This window comes from Thermobia domestica, chromosome 7 (genome assembly GCF_964235325.1).
Source record: "Thermobia domestica chromosome 7, izTheDome1.hap1.1, whole genome shotgun sequence".
Classification (NCBI taxonomy): Eukaryota; Metazoa; Arthropoda; class Insecta; order Zygentoma; family Lepismatidae; genus Thermobia; species Thermobia domestica.
In genome coordinates this window covers 113,355,136-113,377,654 of record NC_137460.1, presented here as the reverse complement: position 1 = coordinate 113,377,654, position 22,519 = coordinate 113,355,136, and the positions used below count along the sequence as shown (strand labels likewise).

Here is a 22,519-nt window from a genome sequence, read left to right as displayed (position 1 = left end):
CATCCGTTGGAAATTTTTAATGTGTGCTCATAAAATTAGTATCGAAATAACATTTTCATGACATTGACAAAAACTTAGTGCATGTGACCGTAGTTTGATTTCATAGACGGATGATTGTACGTTGAATAATTGTTTATTAATATAACTTTTAGCCTCCTTAGGTATACGGCACATCGAGGATTGAGCGATATAACATTATACTACAACAATAAATTTGTATTATAAAATTGAAAGTGACCATTTTTGTGACTCCTAATCTCTTGAACTATCCGACCGATCTCGATCAAATTTTCAACGAAGATAAGGTTTGGGCCTGGGAATGTTTTCATCATTTCACTTCGTTGGTGAAACTTAGGGGAGTGGAGAAAGGGGAGTTATAAAATAATAAATAAAACTTAATAGCTCTTCAACCAAACGACCAATCTCGATCAATTTTTTAACATAGACGAAGTTCAAGCCTGGAATGTTATCTGTCAGTTCACTTTGACGGAGCAACGTAAGAAAGGAGGAGGTGAGGGGGATATTATATATATTATATAATAAATAAAACTTAATAACTTTTGAAACACCCTACCGATCTTGATCAAATGTTCAACATAGATGAAGGTCAGGCCTGGAGCAATTTTTATAATTTTATTTTGATGGTGCAACGTAGGGGAGGGGGAGGAGAGAGATACATGTAAAAAAAAACTAAAAATATAAGTGTCTGTCATTGTGACTTCATCACTCTTGATGCAGCCGATCGATCTCAATAAAATTTTCAACATTGATGAGATTCTGACTTGGGGTGTTTTTTTTTATCAAATCACTTTGACGGTAGAACTTAGGGTAGGAGGTGGGGATGGAAAATGTACAAAAATAAATAAAATTTAATAACTCTTGAACCCACCCGGCTGAACTCGATCTCATTTTCAACATAGATGAGAATCGGACCTCAGATGGTTTCTGTCATATTACTTTGACAAAGCAGTTTAGGGGAGGGGAGGGGAAAAATATTTTAAAATGATCGAACATGACCAATTAGGGATGCGCACGAGTCGAGTCGAGACAGAATTTTCCGGACAAAATTCGAGTCGAGACACAGCTCTTCCAATAGAGACATATACACTTTTCGAGTCGAGACATCACTTTTAATGAACATTTTCGAGACGAGACAGTCTCAAATTTTGTCTCATGCGCATCACTATGACCAATATTAAAATGGAATCTGTAGTTTTGGGGGTCGCTGAGCTAATCAGTGGCACTTCCGATGCTGTTTAAATTCAAATTCAGGCCCGTAGCTTGGCGGAAGGAAGGGAAGATATATAAAAATGATCGAAAATGACGGATATTAGTGTCGAATCCGTAGTTTTCGAGGTCCCTGAGTTAAATACTGACCTTCCGATACTGTTTACGACCAAATTCAGCCTCGTAACTTCGGGGAGTCAAAAATGATCAAATATTTATGTCGAATCCATAGTTTTCGGCGTCGCTAAGGTGAACAGTGATACTTCTTATCCCGTTTAAATGCAAATTCAGCACCGCAACTTAGGGGAGGAACAACATATATAAAAATTATCGACTATTATCAATGTCGAACTCATAGTTTTCGAGGTCCTTGGGATGAATAATGACTCTTCCGATGTCGTGCCTCGCAACATGGGGGAGAAGGAGATATAAGTTTATTGAAAATGATCGATATTAGTGCCGAATCCGTAGTTTTCGGGGTCTCTGAGATGATCAGTGACACTTCTGATGCCATTTAAATTCAAATTCAGTCCCACAACTTGGGGAGGAGGGGAGAGAAATATAAAAATAATCGGAAATGATCGATTTCAGAGAGCGCTTTACTAATAGTAAAAAGTGACTAACGAAATATATTATTGTTGTTTTTAGTTTAACCCAACGAAGTGGGTAATTGATGCTAGTAATTCATATTCACAAGTGACACTTCAAATAACTTGGAGTTTGATGCCGTTATTTTGTATTTCTAATACAGGTAGAAATATTCATATAAACTGAGTTTATACAAGACATAAACAGTTGAGTCATTTTCAGTTTTCACTCAAATCATTCTAAAATATTAAGAGGTTTGTTTATAATAATTATTATTTTAATTTGTCCTCTCTTTTTTTGGTCAATATTGCTAAACATATCATCATCATCATTATGGCTATCCTGCCATTATTGGCAGCTTACTTGCTGCAACTGAGAAGGTTCGACGTTCGGTGGTCCTCAGTTAGTCTCTTCGTCTTGACGTTGCAATTCTCTGTTTTAATACCTTCCTTCAACTATAGTCTCCTTCGCTCCCTCCCTCTCTTTTCTTCCACAATACCTTCTAGCATGTCCCTTATAATACAGCTCCTCCTCAGTCAATATCCTAACCAGTTCCTCTTCCTCCTCTTAACCCACAAAAACCCAAAAATTGTTCAAGAAAGAATTTTTGAACAAAACTTTCATGGTTCACTAAATGAGGGTCTTAGATAACACAAATGTCCAAAAAAGTGTTTTTGAATGAATTGGAAACCCAATGTGACACCTGTGACTCAGTGAGAAACAGACGTAGTTTACAACTTTAATTTAGTACATGAACAATTACTATTTTAAAAGAGTAATTATTGACCCTTTTAGATACAGGAAAAATAAATTATTAGGGAGTTAAATACTTACTTATCATAGGAATAAATAAAATATATCCGCAAACTGAAAAGCACTCGAGAACTCCATGAGCCACATGCAGCCACTGACAAGAAAAGTTGAATAAAATTGCTAAAACCTGAAGAAAAGGAACGAAACAAACCTTGCTACAAAGGTTTATGTGTGGCTTATAAATTACAATGGGTATTTGTGTAAAACGTTTGAAACTAACTTTATAATGTCAACAGGAAATCAATGTGACACCTGTGATACACCGGGGATTAGTGGGTTAACAATATCTAAAATTCTTCTTTTTTCACCTGCTAATATCTCTAACACCTTCTCATTCGTTTTACGTTCAACACAACTAATTCTCTCCTTTTTTTCTCCATGCCCACATTTCGAAAGCCTGCAATTTTTTAATCGCTTTTGTGTAATGTCCATGTTTATGCCCATTGGAATCAGTAAAACAAAATCTCAATAATTAATTGGAAGTTTGTTTAATACAAGGATTAGTTAATCGTAGTTGAAAAGAAAAATCTCACGCCTGTACTGTGTAAAAACAATTTTGCTGTTCATGATATTTCAATAATCTGTGCCGTCTTGATTTTCTTTCATGCGTCTCAGGGGTAGCTTCCCCAATTTGGGAACCAGTGGAGTGTTGGGTCTGTTAAAAAATATAAACAGATTACGAAACGTTGTGATTTAGGCATATCTTGTAAGTAGTGAAGCGTGGGCACCCATTAAAAAAATAAAGGTCATCACCTATGTTGTACACTATAATCATACTTACACGAAGTTAAACTACTTAGTATATTGTATTTAGAAATATTTCCGTTACTATTGGCGCATTGTAGAGTTTATTATCCCTTATAACCATAGTAAAATTTACCGATGAAAAGCCTGAGATTTCTTAAATGCAAGACTTGCAAGACTCTCGCATGCAAGACCAAGACCAAGGATTCCAGTGCAAGACCAAGACCAAGACTGGATGTGCAAGACCAAGACCAAGACCAAGACTACCCGGGTCTTGGTCTTGGTCTTGCATTTGCTCATCACTAACGTATATTGATACTAGGTATTGAAGTAGTACTAACTGAGCGAAGTAGCTCAAGTGGTAGAGCGTTGGATTCGCATCCGGCAGGTTGTGGATTCGATTCCTGCTGCAGACCATTCTGACGGGTTTTTCAGGGTTTTCTTCAGTCCTACCAGGCAAATGCTGGGATGGTACCTACTAAATACGTCTTGGCCGATACCCTCCCAAATCCTTTCCCTTCTTATTATTGTTGTTAGATGTATAAAATGGCCTTTGAAGTGTATCTGGTGATTGTTAAATAAATAAAATAAAATAAAGTATGGCCTTAAGTTAGCTTAGTAAAATAGGTCGTTAGGTTAAATGGTGTAGTTAAGTTTAGGTTAGTAGCTTAGCTTAGGTTATATTAGTAGATTAGGTTTTTAGATTAGTACAGTACGTTAGGTTAGGTTAGGGGAGTAGATTATATGGTACTGATTAAAAATAATAGATAAATACTTGGCATGATAATTTGAATGGGTGAATGCTAAATTTCTGTGATCAGTTAAATGTTCTCTGGCATATTCAACATCTAGTAATGTTTCCTTCTGGAAATAAATGAAGTAAGTCGGAAAAATCATATTGCAATAATGTTTTTCAAAAGCTAATCAAAGGTTCAGTCTAATGCATAATATTTCATATATGTCCTAAGGGAATCTAGGATGATCTAATGTGTAAAATTAACTAACAAGAGAAATATCAATGAGCTCATATCAAAACCTACCGTAAAATTTCACTCAAAGGAAGGAAGTCCCACAGAAAGACCACACACAAAAAATCAGCTGTGTTTTTGAAATGGAATTAACCAAAATGGCTGATTGAAATGTCCATGTCGACAATTGCACAATACGTTCAGTACCACCCCTTGTAAACTGCCTGCTAATAACAAAAAGTCAATAACAACAATGTGGGTACATACTATATCTAAGGGGAAGTCGTACGGTAAGGTGAACCTTGACGGCAGCCATCTTGAAATCCGCCATCTTGAATGCAGGTAAATTTTTGTAAATATTAATAGGGCAATATGATACATGCTTTTGGGCTAGAATTTAAGCAGAAAAACAATGGTAGCAATAGTTTTAAGATACGTGCATTTGGTAAAAGTTACAGGCATATTTATTCTGTATGTTTCTATGTGCACAACTCTCGAATGAAGCAGCTGTCCAACAATTTGTAAAACACAAACATATAGGAAATACCCTCTATATTTTCTCAATTTTTCCCAAATTTTGTTGAGCAAAGCTACACACTTGTAGGAGATTAGTCAGCAAATTTGGTCCAAATTGGTTGAATAGGGGAGGAGATACCAGCCGCACAAAACGAAAATTCCATTGGAAAAGTACAAAATATTTTAAACACCATGTAGATGTTTTCTGATGATTTGTTTGAAATTATGGTGGTCACAACTAAATACTTTTGAAAGACTACTCTGAAAATTTGATTCAAATCGGTTGAATAGGAGCGGAGATAGACATTTCAATAGCGACAACTTATTTTTGGACAGCTGCGTCACTAGGGAGTTGTGCACATGGAAACATACAGAATTTTTACCAAATACACGTATCTTAAAACTATTGCTACCATTGTTTTTCTGCTTAAATTCTAGCCCAAGATCATGAATCATATTGCCCTATTAATATTTACAAAACTTCACCTGCATTCAAGATGGCGGAATTCAAGATGGCTGCCGTCAAGGTCACCTTACCGTACGACTTCCCCTTAGGTATAGTGTACCCACATTGTTGTTATTGACTTTTTATTATTAACAGGCCGTTTACAAGGGATGGTACTGAACGTATTGTGCAATTGTCGACATGGATACGCGACATTTCAATCTGCCATTTTGGCTAGTTCCACTTCAAAAACGTAGCTGATTTTTTTGTGTGTGATCTTTCTGTGGGACTTCCTCTGAGTGAAATTTTACGGTAGGTTTCAATATGAACTCATTGATACCTCTTTTGTTCAATCGGTTAAGTTCATGAAACACAAGTACTCTTCGTAATTTTCTTTCAAAATTAAAAACCTAAGTTTGAGCATTTCTCAACTAAAAGCAAACTATGAAATGACCTTTTTTTTTTTAAAAAAAAAAAAAAAGTTTAAGTTCTGCGGTTATTTACTTTAGTAATAATGAAAGTGAATTATCGTGGAACTAAATTTTTACACTCCCCCTCCGGGAATAGAACACGGAACTACGTGCACCAAAGATGATTCTGCAACTGCAGTGTACTGCTGCATAACAACATCTCATAGCTGATTAAAAAAAAAAAAAAAAAAACTACCTGGGTACCAAATTTAACTGTCAGAAAGAGTTCCTTAATCTTCCTGAAAGGCGCAAGTGATGTATAGTATCCCCTTTATTTATTCTGTTTTTTTTTTAATTATTAATTAATCGAAGTGTGAAATATTACAAGGAGGACTTATGTAATTTTAATTTATGTTAATTCTGTACGTTAGTCTTTAATCTTCCTAGCATCATTGCCCAACTATATTTACTGGGTCACCCGCCTCCAGAAAGGACTCATTACTATTCACTAGTCACGTTAAAGAAATCATTCAATATGTATTTTCTAAACGACAAAATTTAAGAATATGACACTCAAGACTATCAATACAGTGTCAAGGGTATCGAGATATTCCTAATCTCAATTATTTCCATTTCAGTGCCTCTGATAGTTTGCCAGAAAAAAGTTTGCAGACCAAGAGTTGCTCTCTGGTGTTTACCTCTGTTTTATATGCTAGATATTAATTTCTTGATGAAGATCGTTAAAAAAAAATCAACATCTTATGTGCTTGTACAGTATAAAAAAATACTTTAGATATGTGCGATAGCTATATATTTTATCTCAAATATGTACAAATAATATACAGAGTGGCCCAAAAGTAGGTATACACCCCTGCATTGATCAAGTATATAACATTCTAGTTTAGGGATTTATTTACTTCGATTGCTCCGGGTTTAAGTTATAAGTAAAAAGACGTAAAGAACTAATAATTAAGAAACTAGGTCTACCTGTTTGATAACAATAAGAAATGATATAAAATACTGTACGGAACTGTATACCTACTTTTGGGCCACCCTGTATTTTATCTGAACCTGCTGATCTAATGGCCAGCATATCCATCTTTCGTGTACTGAAAAGCAAATTGTAGATGAATCTATATGTTTATTTTATTAAAACATACATTTTTATTTTATTTTATTAAAAAACTTTATGTAGTTAGATTTTGGAATTTGGAAAAGATTGTTTACAATATTTTACATTTCGTTAACGTTCTTTGTCTTTTGCAAAATATTATTCATGAGTAACTGTTACCAACAAAATAAAGAAAAATGCCTCAGTCAGCCTCTGCTGCTCCTCGGAGACTACCAAGCAGATCCTCCCTTATGATAATACATATTTAGTGACATTTCTTCGCAAGTATTTGTGCTGATTCCGCTAAAGTAAACGTGCACTCAATGTAAGAATTGTATTCCACTAGGTTCAAATACGTGATAGCATAAACTAGATTAATCGGATATGGGTAAGCTTCTCCAAAATTCATCATTGCCTATACTTTCTTCTGTTGCCTTCATATAAATTTGCGACGGAGAGTCGATGCGTAGATATTTTAAGGGTCCAGTGGATGAAACAGGTTCCCAATTGACTTTGCCTTCGAAAGGAATCCTGAAAAGCAAATTACGGACAATAAGAACTTTGTATGTTGTACATAAAAGTGCATTTAAAATGAAAAGAAGTCAACTTTCAAGAAGCAACAGTTTTTATTACATTACATTCACACTAACTTTCGTTTACTTTTTATTTATTTATTTATTTATTTTTGCCAATTAGTGTCACCAATTAATTTTTGGTGAACGCTCGAAATCAGACTACAAAAATATAGAAAAAGTATAGATTTAAAATTTGTAAAATTATACAATATCCCTATTCTAAATATATGTAAAAATTAGCGAAAGTAACTATTATGTTTCCATGCCTTGCGCTGAAGATCATTATCCTGATCATTACCGTCCTGAAATCTGTCTCTTTTTGGGTGTTGCAAACTCAATAGCAAGCAGTAAACCAAAGACAATTAAACAACGATGCTCTAACTTCATAAGTGATTCTTCTTCTCCTGATGGTTATGAAATCGATCGACAGAATTAATAGAAAGAATGTGTTAAACGAAAAAGAGAGCGCATAAGTAAAACAAATTGGCAAACGAAAAGGGACATGGAAGTTTTTCAGAAGTAATGATAGTCTGACAATATCTAGGTGGAAAATGGGTAACCTACGGAGCGAGACTCAAGGAAGAAAAAAAGAGGGGAAATGTATTTTTGTAACCGTTTTCCAGATCTGCTCCTCTGGTCCAACCAACGTGTATTTTCAAAGCAACTGAACTTGCCTGGTTAAGACATTAAAGAACATTTTCAAAAGGGATTACAGAACTTTTTTCCGGATCGCTCTCAGGTCTCGACAATGAGATGAGCATAAGGTATAGAGAGGTTCGGATGTCTCGTCTCGAAATCCCCGTAGACATCCAGACAATCGCTTAGACCGTGACACACAAAAACTATTCACACACAGAGCCGTAGCTAAGGGGGGGGCCAGCGGGGCGCCCACCCCGGGCGCTGACAACAAGGGGGCGCCGAACGAGCAAGGAGAAAGAAAAATTTGTGTTGGACATGAATAAAAGACGAGTCGCCCCCAGAAAGTATTGGCGCCCTATTAGATCAATATTGCTGTCGGTTATCAATGAAATACGTAGATTTCTTAAAAATTTTCTTGCTCGCTTCGCTCGCAATACAAAAGTTTAAATAAGTCACAACAAGTTTTTACTTATTACTTAAAGAGTTATAGATGATTTCTTAATGACATGTGGTATACAAGGTGCCGAGTAATGACTCATAGTGTACGCAGGAGCATTTAAAACTCGGAAACGAGCAAAGTCGTGTTCGGCGTTTTGACAGTGATGAGTTTGCTTAGTTCAAAACGTTTTTCTACCCCTGGGGGCTCAGTGGTAGAGCGTTCACCTCTGGTACTTGGGGTCCCGGATTCGATCCCAGCCCCGCCAAGTGAACTTTGTGGTGGACAAACACCGCGTGCGTGTGTTTTCTCGGGGTTCTCCCGTTTCCTCCCACTTTCTTCATTCCACCATTTCATTCGTTACTCATCATCACCGTCTCCTTTAGCCTAACCGGCATAACCGTGGGACGTAAAAATCAAAGATTTCATTTCATTTCTTTCCCTATCCAATCCGATTAATCACGACGCACAGTGGAGCCAAGGCACTGAATTCTTGGCAAAAATAAGAATTCGCAATATGAAGCAGAAAATTGAAAGAAAACCAATTAGTTTGGTGTGTGCAGTGGCTACAATAATGTTATTTCGACATTATTTTATCAAAAACATAGAGTGTTACATCATAAAAGGAAATATTCCTTATATTCGCGCCTAAATAATATAACAGATTATATGATTAGCATAAACAAACGCGTGGGCAATATGCTTTGATTTGGCAACTTACGATTGACTTACATTCTTACGCATGAAAGGAAAAAGTGTACTTATTCTTTTTACAACTGAAGAGTAATAAAATTGAAGAAAAGTTCTTGCTTCTCAAAATTATTTCCAAGTTGTGGAGGATTCGTTATGACAATGAAGATGCAAGGACGCTTCATTACATAAAAATTATCTCATCACAAGTTCTCGATATATTATCAGATGTATTAATAATATTATGATTTACAAGCATCAGTAACCTGTTTAGCTTGTTTCATATATTGCATCGTGCATTACGTGGGCTGATTTCAGGGCTTGATTGGAACCCTCTGAGCTGGAGCGTGCGGGGGCTCATTGCAGTTGATTCCAATGCCACTTCTGTGCACGCATCGCATCACAAAAAAACGCAATACTGAATTGATCAACACCATTTTAAATATGGTTCTACCTTATGGTCCATAGATTGTTTGGCAAACATTGACGTTTCATAATATCGCCACCATTAATCACACATGTTTGACTAGAGTTTAGTTCTGTTGGCGAATGCCAGAGAAGTATGATTGGATGTTGGTAACAAAATGGGTCCTAGGGGGCGAAGCACCAAGTAGGTTTGGCGGCAAAATTCCCAGAATCGATCTATATTCAACTTTGTCACTGCGTGCATGGGGATCACACGTCTAATAATCTAACACTTGCTCTCACATTCATCCCACCTCAATTCAAAAGCAGCATTGCATCCAAAATGCGGTTTTCCTCAAACATTTTCATACGCTATATTTCCCAAAAGTGCAAATATGTGCAGGTTTTCACTTTGCATACAGTAAGAACAATGTTTCCGCTACGATATATTAAAAAGTCACAGACATAACATTATTATGCCATATTTTCTACTAAAATGCCATTCTATCGTTTGACTACAGTTTATATGCTTTCAGTACCACAGCATTTTCCAAATATGATATTAAGTAGGGGATTACCGTAGGGATACGATAATGATATTAACATCATTCCAAATATGATTATTGATTACACATTACCTCAACATTCCAAATACAAAACGATACATACATGTCGGTCGTGTCACCATGTTTAGCAGTCACGGAATATCTACACGCAATGTAGGAATAGTCACATTCAAAGTCAATTTCCTATCTTCTGTCACTAAGCAGCACCTTTCCTGCTTCGGTGGATAACCAAATTTACACGTCTCATGAATTCATTGTAAATAGCTATCACTTCTTTTCCTGCACACTATCTTATGTGTACACTATTAAGGTTTCATTATAGCAAATTATATCAAGTCAATCTTTTACTTCATTCTTCGAGTTTTTGCTAAGAATTGCCTGGTTTGGCCCCACTGTGCGACGTTGAGAATGAAGGTATGAAAGTGAGAAGAGTGAAGAGACACATTCAAGCTGCTGTTTGCGCGGGAATATTAAAAATAAAAGTAAACGAGGGAAACAATAACATTTTCGAACTTCAAGCAGTTGTAGAATAAGGGCTTAAGGGATCAGAACTTAGCCCGACGAAGTTCGACTTTTTTACACACACTAATCACTACCAATGATTTATTTTAAAATTCCATTGACATATCAAATGCTTCCAATTTGGAGGAATTTATTGAGGTCATTTTTCATCAACTTTTTATATCGGCACCATATTATTTTGTGTGTGCGTGTCTAGTTGTGTGATGTTTTTATCTATCTACATACATACAAAACATAAGTACACATATTCTTCATATATGTACGTGTTAGTGTATTTTAGTATGTTAATTAATAATAAGTACCTTAATTTCGGAACTTTCATTCATTAAGAAAGTAAGTAATTACTATAATTTCAGACATATGTAGTAGAAAAAGTATATTTTGGATTTTAAGTACAAACATTGAACATATTCTTCACCTCCATCGATCAATATTTAGAAATTCACAAAGAAGGATCCTTCTGAATTTCCATTACATTTCACAAAATATTTTTTACCGTTAAGAGATCGAAATTAACATACTATTGATGTGGTCACATACAGAATAAAATTAAAAGGTTTACAATTATTACTGGAAATTAATACTGTCACCCATTTGGAACAATTTAAAAGCACATAGTTTTTAATGTATTAAAATTTCATTTCTTATCAATAGTATGAAATGTTGTAAATAGTAGTAACTTTCCATAACTGTTCTCCTAGCGAATTTGTATACAACCAAAGGTAGTTTTGTCAAGTTTAACAAAAAGTCCAAAATAAGACTCTCGAAAAAGGCTCTTATTTGGAAAAGGATACATAATGATCGCTTTGGTTGTTGTAATAGTCTTTCCAAGAAGATTAATAAAAATTCAGCGTAACAACAAAAGCTGCTATTCTTATATATATATATATATATATATATATATATATATATATATATATATATATATATATATATATATATATATATATATAATGATTGCTAAAGTGAGTGTAGGGGCGCTGAATTCTACTTCGCCCCGGGCGCAGAAATCTCTAGCTACGGCTCTGTTCACACATGAAACGAAAACACGTTGAATAAAATAATGATATGCTTATTTATTTGATGCCCTATATGTATATAAAAAAAATTACGTAGAAGAAAAATAATCACAACACTAGACACTGGTATGGATGTAGACAATTAACTACCTCAATAAACACAAAATTATACTTTACTTCGATAAACATGAAATCACACATCACATTTCAAAATATGAAGTCTTTTAAAATTGTATCACGTATATACGTATATATGAATGCAATATTATACTTTTGGAAATCACCACAAGCACTTTTCTCACACCACTGGGTAACACTTAAAGTAATCCCACGAGGTAAGTTCTTTGCTGCTACGCTGAGAATTCACCAAAAATTCAAAGTGGCGTATCCATGGAATGAATGTTCACCAGCACAGTAGAAAAATCGAGAAGTTGCTAGGAACCGTTAACTCATTCGAACTGGATCAGAGGACCCGAGACTTTACTAAATGGGGCTAGTCGCTGGGAAAGTTCTTGTGCGACTACAAACTAGCTTATGCCCCTTTTCTTAATTCTACAGCGAATTAAACAAACATGTTAGATACAGTATATCAACACACGGAGAAAACTCCTAGAGTCGAGGTGCTATAGGTACTAGCCGGGCTGACCAACTGGTCAATGTTGGTAGTTCATTTTAAACTGTAATTAGGTTAAACCACCTGTATGGATATGCAAATTAAATATTGAAAGAATTTGCCTTAATACGCAGTTCACTGGCCACAATGTAGAAGAAGACGACAGTAGTTCGAACATGAAAACTTCAAGATAAAAACTGGCTGAACAATATTGCTTGGCGACAGTCTGACTACCTTGCACCTGTCATGCTAGTATTTCCATAAGTAATTAAAGAAAACACTTAATTCAGCTCCAAATAACTATATAACACTGTCTTTACGTATTAATGAGTAAGGAAGAAACACTGAAGTATCGAAATAGACGAGGTACGCTTCTCACGCTTATAGCTTACAAAATGAGGCTGTTCTTTGTTACTCACTAAAATCTGCTCACTGTGAAACAACGTTTTTCACATATGTGTTGGTGAACGATGAAAGATTGTATTGTTCGATCTCGTGGGAGAGAAATCGAGCTATTAGCAGTTCCCATCGAAAAAATGATTTTCGTTGCAATAAATAAATAAATAAATAAATAAATAAAATATAAATCGAAGAATAGTTTTCATCTTTCCAAAAATGTACAGAGCTTCCCAAAATTTACTTGCATAACCTGGTAACGGTTATATTTTCAATTTTCAGCTCTGGTCTGCGCCATAGATCGCCAATTGTTATTGGGCTCTCTCATAGTTACATCCTTGAATGGTTCTCGCTCGGGGTAGGGCTTACTTTACTCAATTTAACTCCTGCTCTCTCTTGGGCACACTATCTTCAATGGGATTTGCGCTCGGATTCACAAACCTTAATCGGGCTCGTGCCCATTAATATCGTTGAGGTTTTTGCTTAGCGTCACTAACTTCATTTGGGTTCTACCTTAATCATTGACATCAACAGTACATAAAGTTTGGGGGACTGGGGTGTATGGAAAGTGGGGGTCCGGGAGTCCTCCAAGGAAAATAATAAAAAAACTAGTCTTTGTACACTGCATTTTAAAGCATTTTTGACTTAAAAACCAAACAAAAACATTTAGTTAAATAATGATTTTTTTGTGTTTTATTTTTACCTTTGAAAGTCTAGTTTTTTTCCTTTTTTTTGAAAATGCGGTACTTAATAAAACAAACACGCATATTTTAGTTTTCTTGTTTACTAAAACAGTAAAATAATGATAAAAAAGTAGTCTGAATACTCAGAAACAATAAACTTTTGAAAACAAGTTTTCGACCTACAAGCTTATAAGTAATGTAAATGAGGCTCAATAATGTATAATTAAAAAATAGTTGAAAATGGTATTTTTTTATAGCTAAATTAAACTCACTTTTTGCTGTTCACTATCTAAACAAAACTACTTTGTTATTTTACAATTTGTTTCACCTTCATCTTCATAAGGCCAAAAATTACCTGCCTTTTTTCACAATTGGAAACAAATTTTTGTGTCACTTTTTTCATATCCACTTTGTCTAACATTGTTTTGTGAAGGTAGCAAACTGCTACATCATTGAGCCTCTTTTCGGCCATAATTGACCTAAGGTACTTGAAATATTGGGGGGGAGGAAGAAAACCATTTTACAAATATTGGGGGCACACGTATCCAGTGGGATTGACGCCCGTGCTCTCAATTAGGCTCGTACTAGCTGGCCTTAACAGGACTTGCGCTCAATTACTGACACCGATCCAGTTTTAACGCGAATTTCGGAATTGAGAACACTATTCTCGTGATCTTGGACATCTCTGGTCTGCGTTGCCAATATCTGCAGATATCATGTCCGAGCATATTACGGTAAAATTTCTTAAAATTAAAAACATTATAGAAGTCACATAGAATTTGGAAGTGTCATGGGTTTCAAACTGAGAGTTGAATCAAAATCCTCTTTAAATTTCAAATTTTTTGACGACGGATACACAATTGTTTAACAGTACATCTTAAACTGACCTCCACTGATGTCCAAACCCTTTGTTAACCATTACCGATATCGGAAGAAACTGCATATTAAACTTCATCATTTGGAATTTTATGAATAACCATATGAATTTTCTCCTTTCATTCTTGTTCATTGAAGGTTTTTCAGTGTATTTTTTTGTTTGATTATCTCACCCATCTGGCAGTCTGATTATCTCACTCAGTCACACGCCACAAATTTGGCTTTGATAGCCAAAGGTTTGGTCATGTGTGACGAAACTCTCCAACTAAAATTCCGAATTCTTCAAGTTATTTCACGTTGATGCAACTCTCTGTTTAAATCAATTATTATTATTATTATTATTATTTTTAATTCGGCAGATCACCAACGAGTAGAAAAAATGTAATCTTTTAGTTTTACGTCCTACGATTATGCCGGTTAGGCTAAAGGAGACGGTGATGATGAGTAATGAATGAAATGGTGGAATGAAGAAAGTGGGAGGAAACGGGAGAACCCCGAGAAAACCCACGCACACGGTGTTTGTCCACCACAAAGTACACTTGGCGCAGGCTGGGATCAAACCCGGGACCCCAAGCACCAGATGTGAACGCTCTACCACTGAGCCACCGCGGCCCCACCAACGAGTAGAGTAACAAATTCTTTATTGTGTTAGATTTGATCAAGGCAAGTTCAGTTTCGCCCTGTAGTGTTAAATTATATTAAGTTCGTACAAGACACATTAAAGGTATACTGTTAAAATTCTTCATCGCAAGCTAATTTGACAATATACCTAACAATCAAGTATAACAAATTGAGGAGATTCAATGGTTTACAGTCCTCATTCAAGCTTTAAGTCTCGACACAGCACTCATCTGCTATTATACAATAAATCACATGTTCTCATTTCCCCAGATCTTTTACCGTTCACCACACCTTTCATCGAGTCGCGTGAAGTTGGCCCAACCATCGTAGAAAAACAAAAAAAAAAAATATGTCAAGATTTAGTGCTTAATTAGTGCTAATTAGTGCTCAAGACCGCAGAATTAGTGCTCAATTGGTTTTCGAGATATATTGATTATTAAGATGGTTGGGCCAACTTCACGCTTTCTAAAAGTTGTTTCAAAATTCAAATTAAACGGTATAGGTAATTAGTGCTTAATTAGTGCTCTTCATCCCACATGGTCCCAGAATTAGTGCTCAATAAATAAAGGTATACGGGGTATATGTATTTTTGGGGTAAATGTGAGTTGGCCCAAACACTTCGAAAGAAATCAAAAATTTTCATGTCACGAATTAGTGCTTTCAATCCCGCATGGTCCCAGAATTAGTGCTCAATTTATTCTCGAGATATATTGATTATTAAGATGGTTGGGCCAACTTCACGCTTTCTAAAAGTTGTTTCAAAATTCAAATTAAACGGTATAGGTAATTAGTGCTTAATTAGTGCTCTTTATCCCACATGGTCCCAGAATTAGTGCTCAATAAATAAGGGTATACGGGGCATATGTATTTTTCTTTCATCGTGTCTATCAGATAGAATAATTTTCTTCAGAAATGATGTCGTACCCACTTTCTCTTTTTATAATTATAATAATATTTTTGGTTTATTCCTTCTAATTCATAGCACTTCCTCATTAGTTTATCGTTTCATGTAGTCCTGTGCAGTGGCTTATGCAGTCCTGTGCATCGATTTTGCGTAGCAAACATTTTACTGCTACATAGAGTTCGACACTCTACACGAAATGTATTACCATACAAATTGGGAAAAACGCATGCTTAAAATCGCATGCATGCGTGGAAAAGTTTGTGTGACTGAGTGAAAAGTTAATGGGAAAGTTATGCCCGATTAGACAGACAGAGAAGACAAGATGAATAAAATAATGTAAGGAACTAGTATTATATTTTTTGGGAAGTATAATAAATTGCGTAGATATGAAAATGAACATTTTAAATATGTGTTTTTCTTTGGTTTTGTTTTTTTCCACAGAGTTGCACGTTTGATGAAATTATTTAAAGAAAACCCACGACAATCCTACCGCTCAAGTGAAAGAGAAAGAAAGCAATATTTACCCTGTTTTGGCAAATGTGGTCCACATATCCAGAAATATCTCTGTCATTTTCTTCTCTGGTTCGGAGCTCCCTCGATTTATATCAGAATTTTGATTCCTTAATATGAAGAGCAAGTCATCACCATGGCCGACCCCTAAGGTAGTTTAAATAAATCTTAAAATAATTAAGTTTCTACCTAGTTTACATTTTTACTTACGAGAGACAAGAGAAGAGAAGAAGAGAGAGAAAGATGATCGTGAAAATTAATCGAATTCGAGATTTCAACAATTTACACGTTTCATGGCACAAAGATTCGACATATCCCCGTCCGTCTGTTCGTCCTGATGTACACTTACCAAGAGACATACTGTTCAACATATTTCAACCAAATTTTAAACTGAAGGTTTTCATATGATCCTCCAGCGTTTTTTTTTTTATTTTCTTCCTACCTCTAAAAATAGGGGTAGTTTACTCAAGGGTAAATAAAAAAAATGCTACCTACTCAAAAATACCTGTAACGAATTTGTTAATATCAACTTTTCATAAACAACCTCATCATGTAGTATAAGCCACTTCTCTGAGAAAAATCGAAAAGGGGTAGTTCATTCATGGGGGTGAGTATTCTTTTGGACGATTTTTCACAAACGACTGACAAGTAAAGGGTCCAAATGGATGAATCGAGTTGCGGGATGAGACATAGTGCACCTGATAGAGGATGTGAAAATATGTGTATGTGCAAAGTTATAGCGGCTGAGCGCCATAAGAAACGGAGGGGGAGGGAGTCAAAATTGATGGGGAAGGGCTGTCGAAACTACTACCGTTTGCATTGTCTATCTTTCACTATTTTTAGGATTCAACAGTTTATTTGGTGTATTTCAACAACATAGCATAGCCCTTCCCCAACAAAATTTGACTCCCTTCCCCTCCGTTTTTTATGGCGCTCAGTCCCTATAACTTTGCACAAATACATATTTTCACATCCTCTATCAGGCTCACTATGTCTCATCTCGCAACTCGATTAATCCATTTGGACCCTTTACTTGTGAGATCATTTCCTTCATATTTCATTAATATTTCATAGTGTGGTGGCCCACACGTTTTATTCAGTTAGTTAATGTACTGTTATCTTAGAAAAATACATTAACAGCGATGAATTCAATATATTTTTAGCCAGGCGGATTGCAACGCAATACGAAAATATAATAATGAATTATAATTATTGTATCTAGTAGCACATATTTTGTGTTCTGTTGACCCAAACCATTACGAAATGAGGCCCCAAGACTAATAAGTAACCGATGCAACGTCACTTCCGCTTCTAACAAATTGAACAAGAAAATGTAATGTCGCACAATGAACAGTGCTAGCGGCAGTGGCGGCGCTGATCAATGACAAATGCGTTCATACAGCAACCAACGAAATCTTAAAAATAATGATAAACGTAAAGGATTTTGAACAAGTTTGGATTTTTTGTAATAATTCAAATCATCATTCGCTTGTTCTTCGTTCAAATGCTCATGTTTAACTGTGAGGGCAGCAATCAAAAAACAAAATAGGAAACGCTCACCAAACGCAACCTTTTTATTTTTTCATCTCAAAGAAAAACATTAAATTACATTTCAAAATTCCTAACATGGTCATGAAAATAACCTTTTAACAATTTAGTTCGGTTACCTTTTATCCCAGAATATTCAATTCCTTTAAAATTTATTACAAGGTTACCATAATTTTTACTTCTAGATCTTAATTAATATAAAGTTGAATTAATTCTAATAAATATTCTCACCAAAGTTTTTCAGTGATTCCCCGCTTAGAACTTCCGCGTAACTGTGCTCTCCTTTAAAATTAAATTCATAATAGAAAACCTTAGCTGAAGTCTTCACAGCATGCATCTTAGCTCCACATTCAGCTCCAATTATGTATCGTCTGTCTGATACACTCTGCAATAAATTGAATTTCAAATACATCAGCTGCACTGCTTTAATATGTCAATAATTAATGTTAGAATGTACCTGAAAATATATAATGGACCAGAATAATAGAATAAATTGCTCACAAAACCTCAACCAGTGGGAAACGGTAGACTCCAACTGCCAACGTTAACCCTACCTTGTAGCTGACCGCATCACTAAACATTGGACAACCAACTCACTTGCCAACGTAGTCCTCATGAAAGAAGTAAACTTGATATTGGAAGGAACAGGCAAAAACCGTTGGATGAATGAGGAAATTAATATTGGGAGGGTAGGTAAAAACGGTTGGATAAATGAGGAAATTGATATTGGGAGGTGCAGGTATAAACCGTTGGATGAATGAGGAAATTGATATTGAGAGGGACAGGAAAAAAACCGTTGGATGAATCAGGAAATTGATATTGGGTGGGACTGGTAAAACATTTGGATGAATTGTCAATTGTCCAAATATAAGCTTTCAACTACGTAGGGCAAATGCATTTTTTTTTTCAATTTTATTATTACAATTTCAAACTACCAATCATACCGACCACTAGCTTAGAAAGGGTTCAACAAGTGTACTACTACAGCCAGGCACCTACGCAGGTATTTATTCTGGGTGAGAGTCAAAATTCAATATGATTATAAATTATATTAAAATTTATAAAACCAAGCCTAAAATTAGGCAAATTTACAGAAAAGTCGAGATTTCGTGGGAAGGGTGTCCGGACCCCAGGACCCACTTCCTGCGTACGTCCCTGACTATGTTTTCATAGATAGTGCAAAGAACGTTATTTATGCATGCTTTTATGTATGAATGTCTAAAAGTGTTAATACATGCATAAGTAAGTGAACTCATGCAAAATTATATAAGAAACAAATATATGTTCATAAATATATTCTATAGTGTAAACGGGAAAGAAGAGCAAGAATAGGAATGGCAGGAAAAACAATTAGAAAAAAGGAAAGTTACTTTGTGGGCAGTTGAATAAGAAGTTATGAAAAACATTTGTCATGATTTTCGTATGGAGTGTTCCATTTCAATGGAACAGAAACGTAGAAATAAATGAAAATGTGCTGGAAAAGGCTAGATGGATTGGAAATATAGATACATGTATGTAGAAGAACAGAGGAGGTGTTTATGCTTATGTTCTTAAATGTTCGCGATTAACTTAACTGGTATTGGACTGTCGTGTAAAAATGGAAACTTCCGACACTTGTTTTTAGTTTTTATTGTAACTTACTAATCGCTGGTTATCACTAATACTTCAAATAAACCACAAAGTACATATAATAACTGCACTAGTGTTCATTGCACTTAAACATCAAACTTAACTTGAAAATTCTGGAAGAAATGTTCGTGCCTCGTGCCTTATGCGCCGTCTCTCTGCAACACTTTCCATCTTGAATAACAAATGAAATCTAAATTTCGTAGAACAGTGTTTCCAGTTCTTAAAAAATATTCCTAAATAGGACTTAACATGCCTCCCGCCAAAAAAGGTTAGTGACACTTTTTAAAAAAAAAGAAGATAAAAGAAAACAAACTTTATATAACAACAAATAAAATAGACTAAAACAGGAAATAAATATACTTTAACATGAAAGGCATTATGATTCATCGTTACTTGGTGAAACACAAAGTCCTCTAATTGAGCGATTATATAAATCTTTGGAAGTTTTAACAGCAGCCACTAAAAACCAAACCTTCAGATCCTGGATGCACTTCAGTGATGAGTCTCAACTTCCTCGACAGAGGAGGTTGCTTGTCTTCTTTGAGAACCATCAATTGACATGGGTGTATGTTGGCACAACTTCTCTTCCAGTTGTTTCTTCCTTGTAGTTGTGACAAATATTCCATATACCATCTTCTCCAAAACTACTGAAATTGTTGTTGGAACCTTTGCCATCTTTGAATTGTACTAATCTTCTCCTGATGTAAGTCACGTTCTGGTAGTGCTATCAATGATTGACCAATAAGAAAATGACCAGGAGTCATTAGGATCATTAGGGTAATTGGACAGTGCTACAAGAGGTCTCGAATTTAAGCAAGCTTCTATTTGTATGATTAATCTTGTTAATTCTTCAAAGTGAGATATGACATTCCCATGACTCTTCTTAAGTGGTATTTAAAGGACTTAACTGCAGCTTCCCAAAGACCACCAAATAAAATGCCATTGGATTCCTTCAGTAGTTGCAAAAATCTTAATCCTTTCTTGATGGTCAGCTGTATGCAACAACTTTGCGACTTCTAGAAGTTCATTGTTGGCACCAACGTAATTCCATTGTCGCTATCGATATGCTTGCATCTATCTCGACGAGATATGAATCTTTTCAAAGCAGCTAAAAATGCCTGACTAGTAAGGTCACTCACAAAATCGAAACACACAAACACTGCAATGTAGCACTTTACCTTTGTTTTCGACTTCCTGGTACCAGTTTTGATATAAATAGGACCGGCAAAGTCAAAACCAGAATTTGTGAAAGGTCTGGTTAGTTCTACTATATGTTTTGGTAGTTGTCCCATCAATTATTCTGGTCCAGGCGCCTTTAATCGTTAACATATAATACACTTTCTAATAACTTGCTTAACGGCATTTTTACCATTTGGTATCCAATACCTTTGCCTTAGTAATGCTAGCAATAACTGACATCCAGAATGTAGCAATCGTCTGTGTTCATGTTCTATAATTAGTCTTGTTAGATAATGATCTGGTGCTAGAATAATTTGATGTTTAGCATCAAATTCAAGTTCAGACATCTTTAATCTTCCACCAACTGTTAGCAATTGTTGATCACATATCAAAGGATTGAGAGACAAGAGTTTGCTCTTATTGCTAACTCTTCCATTTTCTTTGAGATTAGCCATTTCCTTATCATAGACTGAGTTTTGAACTTCTCGTATTAGTCTGATTAAAACTTTTTCAATTTCTTCCAAATTAAGAGCGTCTACATTTCTTCTTGATGCTTCTACGTACTTTAGCATTCTTGGAGAACCGCATGCAATAAGCCAAGACTCTCTGAAGTTTGTTCAAAGAGAGAATCTTTCGATCATACTATTATCTTAAGTTGTCACTAAGTAACTTGATTTTAATTTCTTCTGTTCAGGAATTTCTTTGAGTGGCGCAGGCTTCTTTTTGGGTCAATAAAATGAAAAACGCTGTAACCATTGAGAACCGTTCCACTACAAATTATTATGTATTAGGGACATTCCATGTGAAATAAACCAATGAAATGGCAAAATCTGACCTGACGATCTTAGATTTTTTGTAAAAATTGGTGCACAGATTTATTACAGTAGGAGATTAAAAAATCCCAAATATTACCTCTCTCCTCCTGAAAGTGTCCCCATACAGAGTATTCAAAAATGCCAAAAAACGGCATTTTTTCAGTTACAGTGATTATTAAAAATTGTCATAAAATGGTTAATATGTGCACTAGAGACGTGAAACAAACACCGTTGGGAAGCTTAAAGACTGTTGCACAAGTTGTACTATACTCAAAAAACCTGTAAAATAAAAAATAACACTTCAAAAATTCAAATTAAGATTTGAATTTTGAATTTGGCATAGAAATATCCCTCTGAATTTGTTCAAAATTGTCCAGATTGTAGTCTCATATGTGTACTAAAACACCACAAAGTTGCTTTTTGGGCACTCAATGGGATCCGATTCAAAATTCAACATAAAACAAGCATTGCACGATTTTGACCATGTGAATATCTGGGTTCAGATCGATAACCATTTGCCTGGAGCTATTTACCTGCAACATCAAAGGAACTTACATTCAATTTCATTTGTTTCTTAATGTATTCATTTGAATTTACACAATTATCCACCTTTCGAGTTATTTAGAGAGGTATTACGTTTCCAAACAGTACTTAATACAAGTCATTATTCTTGTTAGTCAGTATGGATGTTTCTAAATTTATGTTGGCTACATCGCTACAAGTTATTTTCATTCCTTTGTTTCAGGATGTTTCATTATTTTGTTGCCAAAGTAGTCCTAATGTTTTGACTTGACCCTTATTGTCTAAGCGTAGTGGAAGTTGTGTTACTCTCAATTCTTCAGAGATGGATTCCAATAACTCAGTACTGTTGGAGCACCACTTTCTTAACAACCCTTTTATAACATTTGTATTAATTCGTCCTTTATCTTTAAAGCTTCCTCCAAACAATCAGCCTTTGAAATACAATCGTCAATGTAGAAGTCATTCTTGAGAACTTGTGCTGCCTTCAGATACTCACAAGCTTCCTCTGTACTTAATTGCTGGAGACACTGAGTAGAAAGAAAAGGCGCT

At 35.3% G+C, this 22,519-nt stretch overlaps 1 protein-coding gene across 1 annotated transcript in view; it reads right to left on the bottom strand.

The window, feature by feature from the left end:
* Window positions 1–6,911: 6,911 nt before the first annotated feature.
* Window positions 6,912–22,519, bottom strand: part of LOC145688923 (venom carboxylesterase-6-like) — a 117,682-nt gene continuing 102,074 nt past the window's right edge. Inside the window, exons 4-6 of the mRNA XM_081763091.1 lie at window positions 18,057–18,210; window positions 16,292–16,424; window positions 6,912–7,353 (exon numbers count right to left, since the gene is read on the bottom strand). Of these exons, the coding sequence (XP_081619217.1) occupies window positions 7,197–7,353; window positions 16,292–16,424; window positions 18,057–18,210 (444 nt within the window). The 3' untranslated portion in view covers window positions 6,912–7,196. The remainder of the gene's footprint in view (window positions 7,354–16,291; window positions 16,425–18,056; window positions 18,211–22,519) is intronic.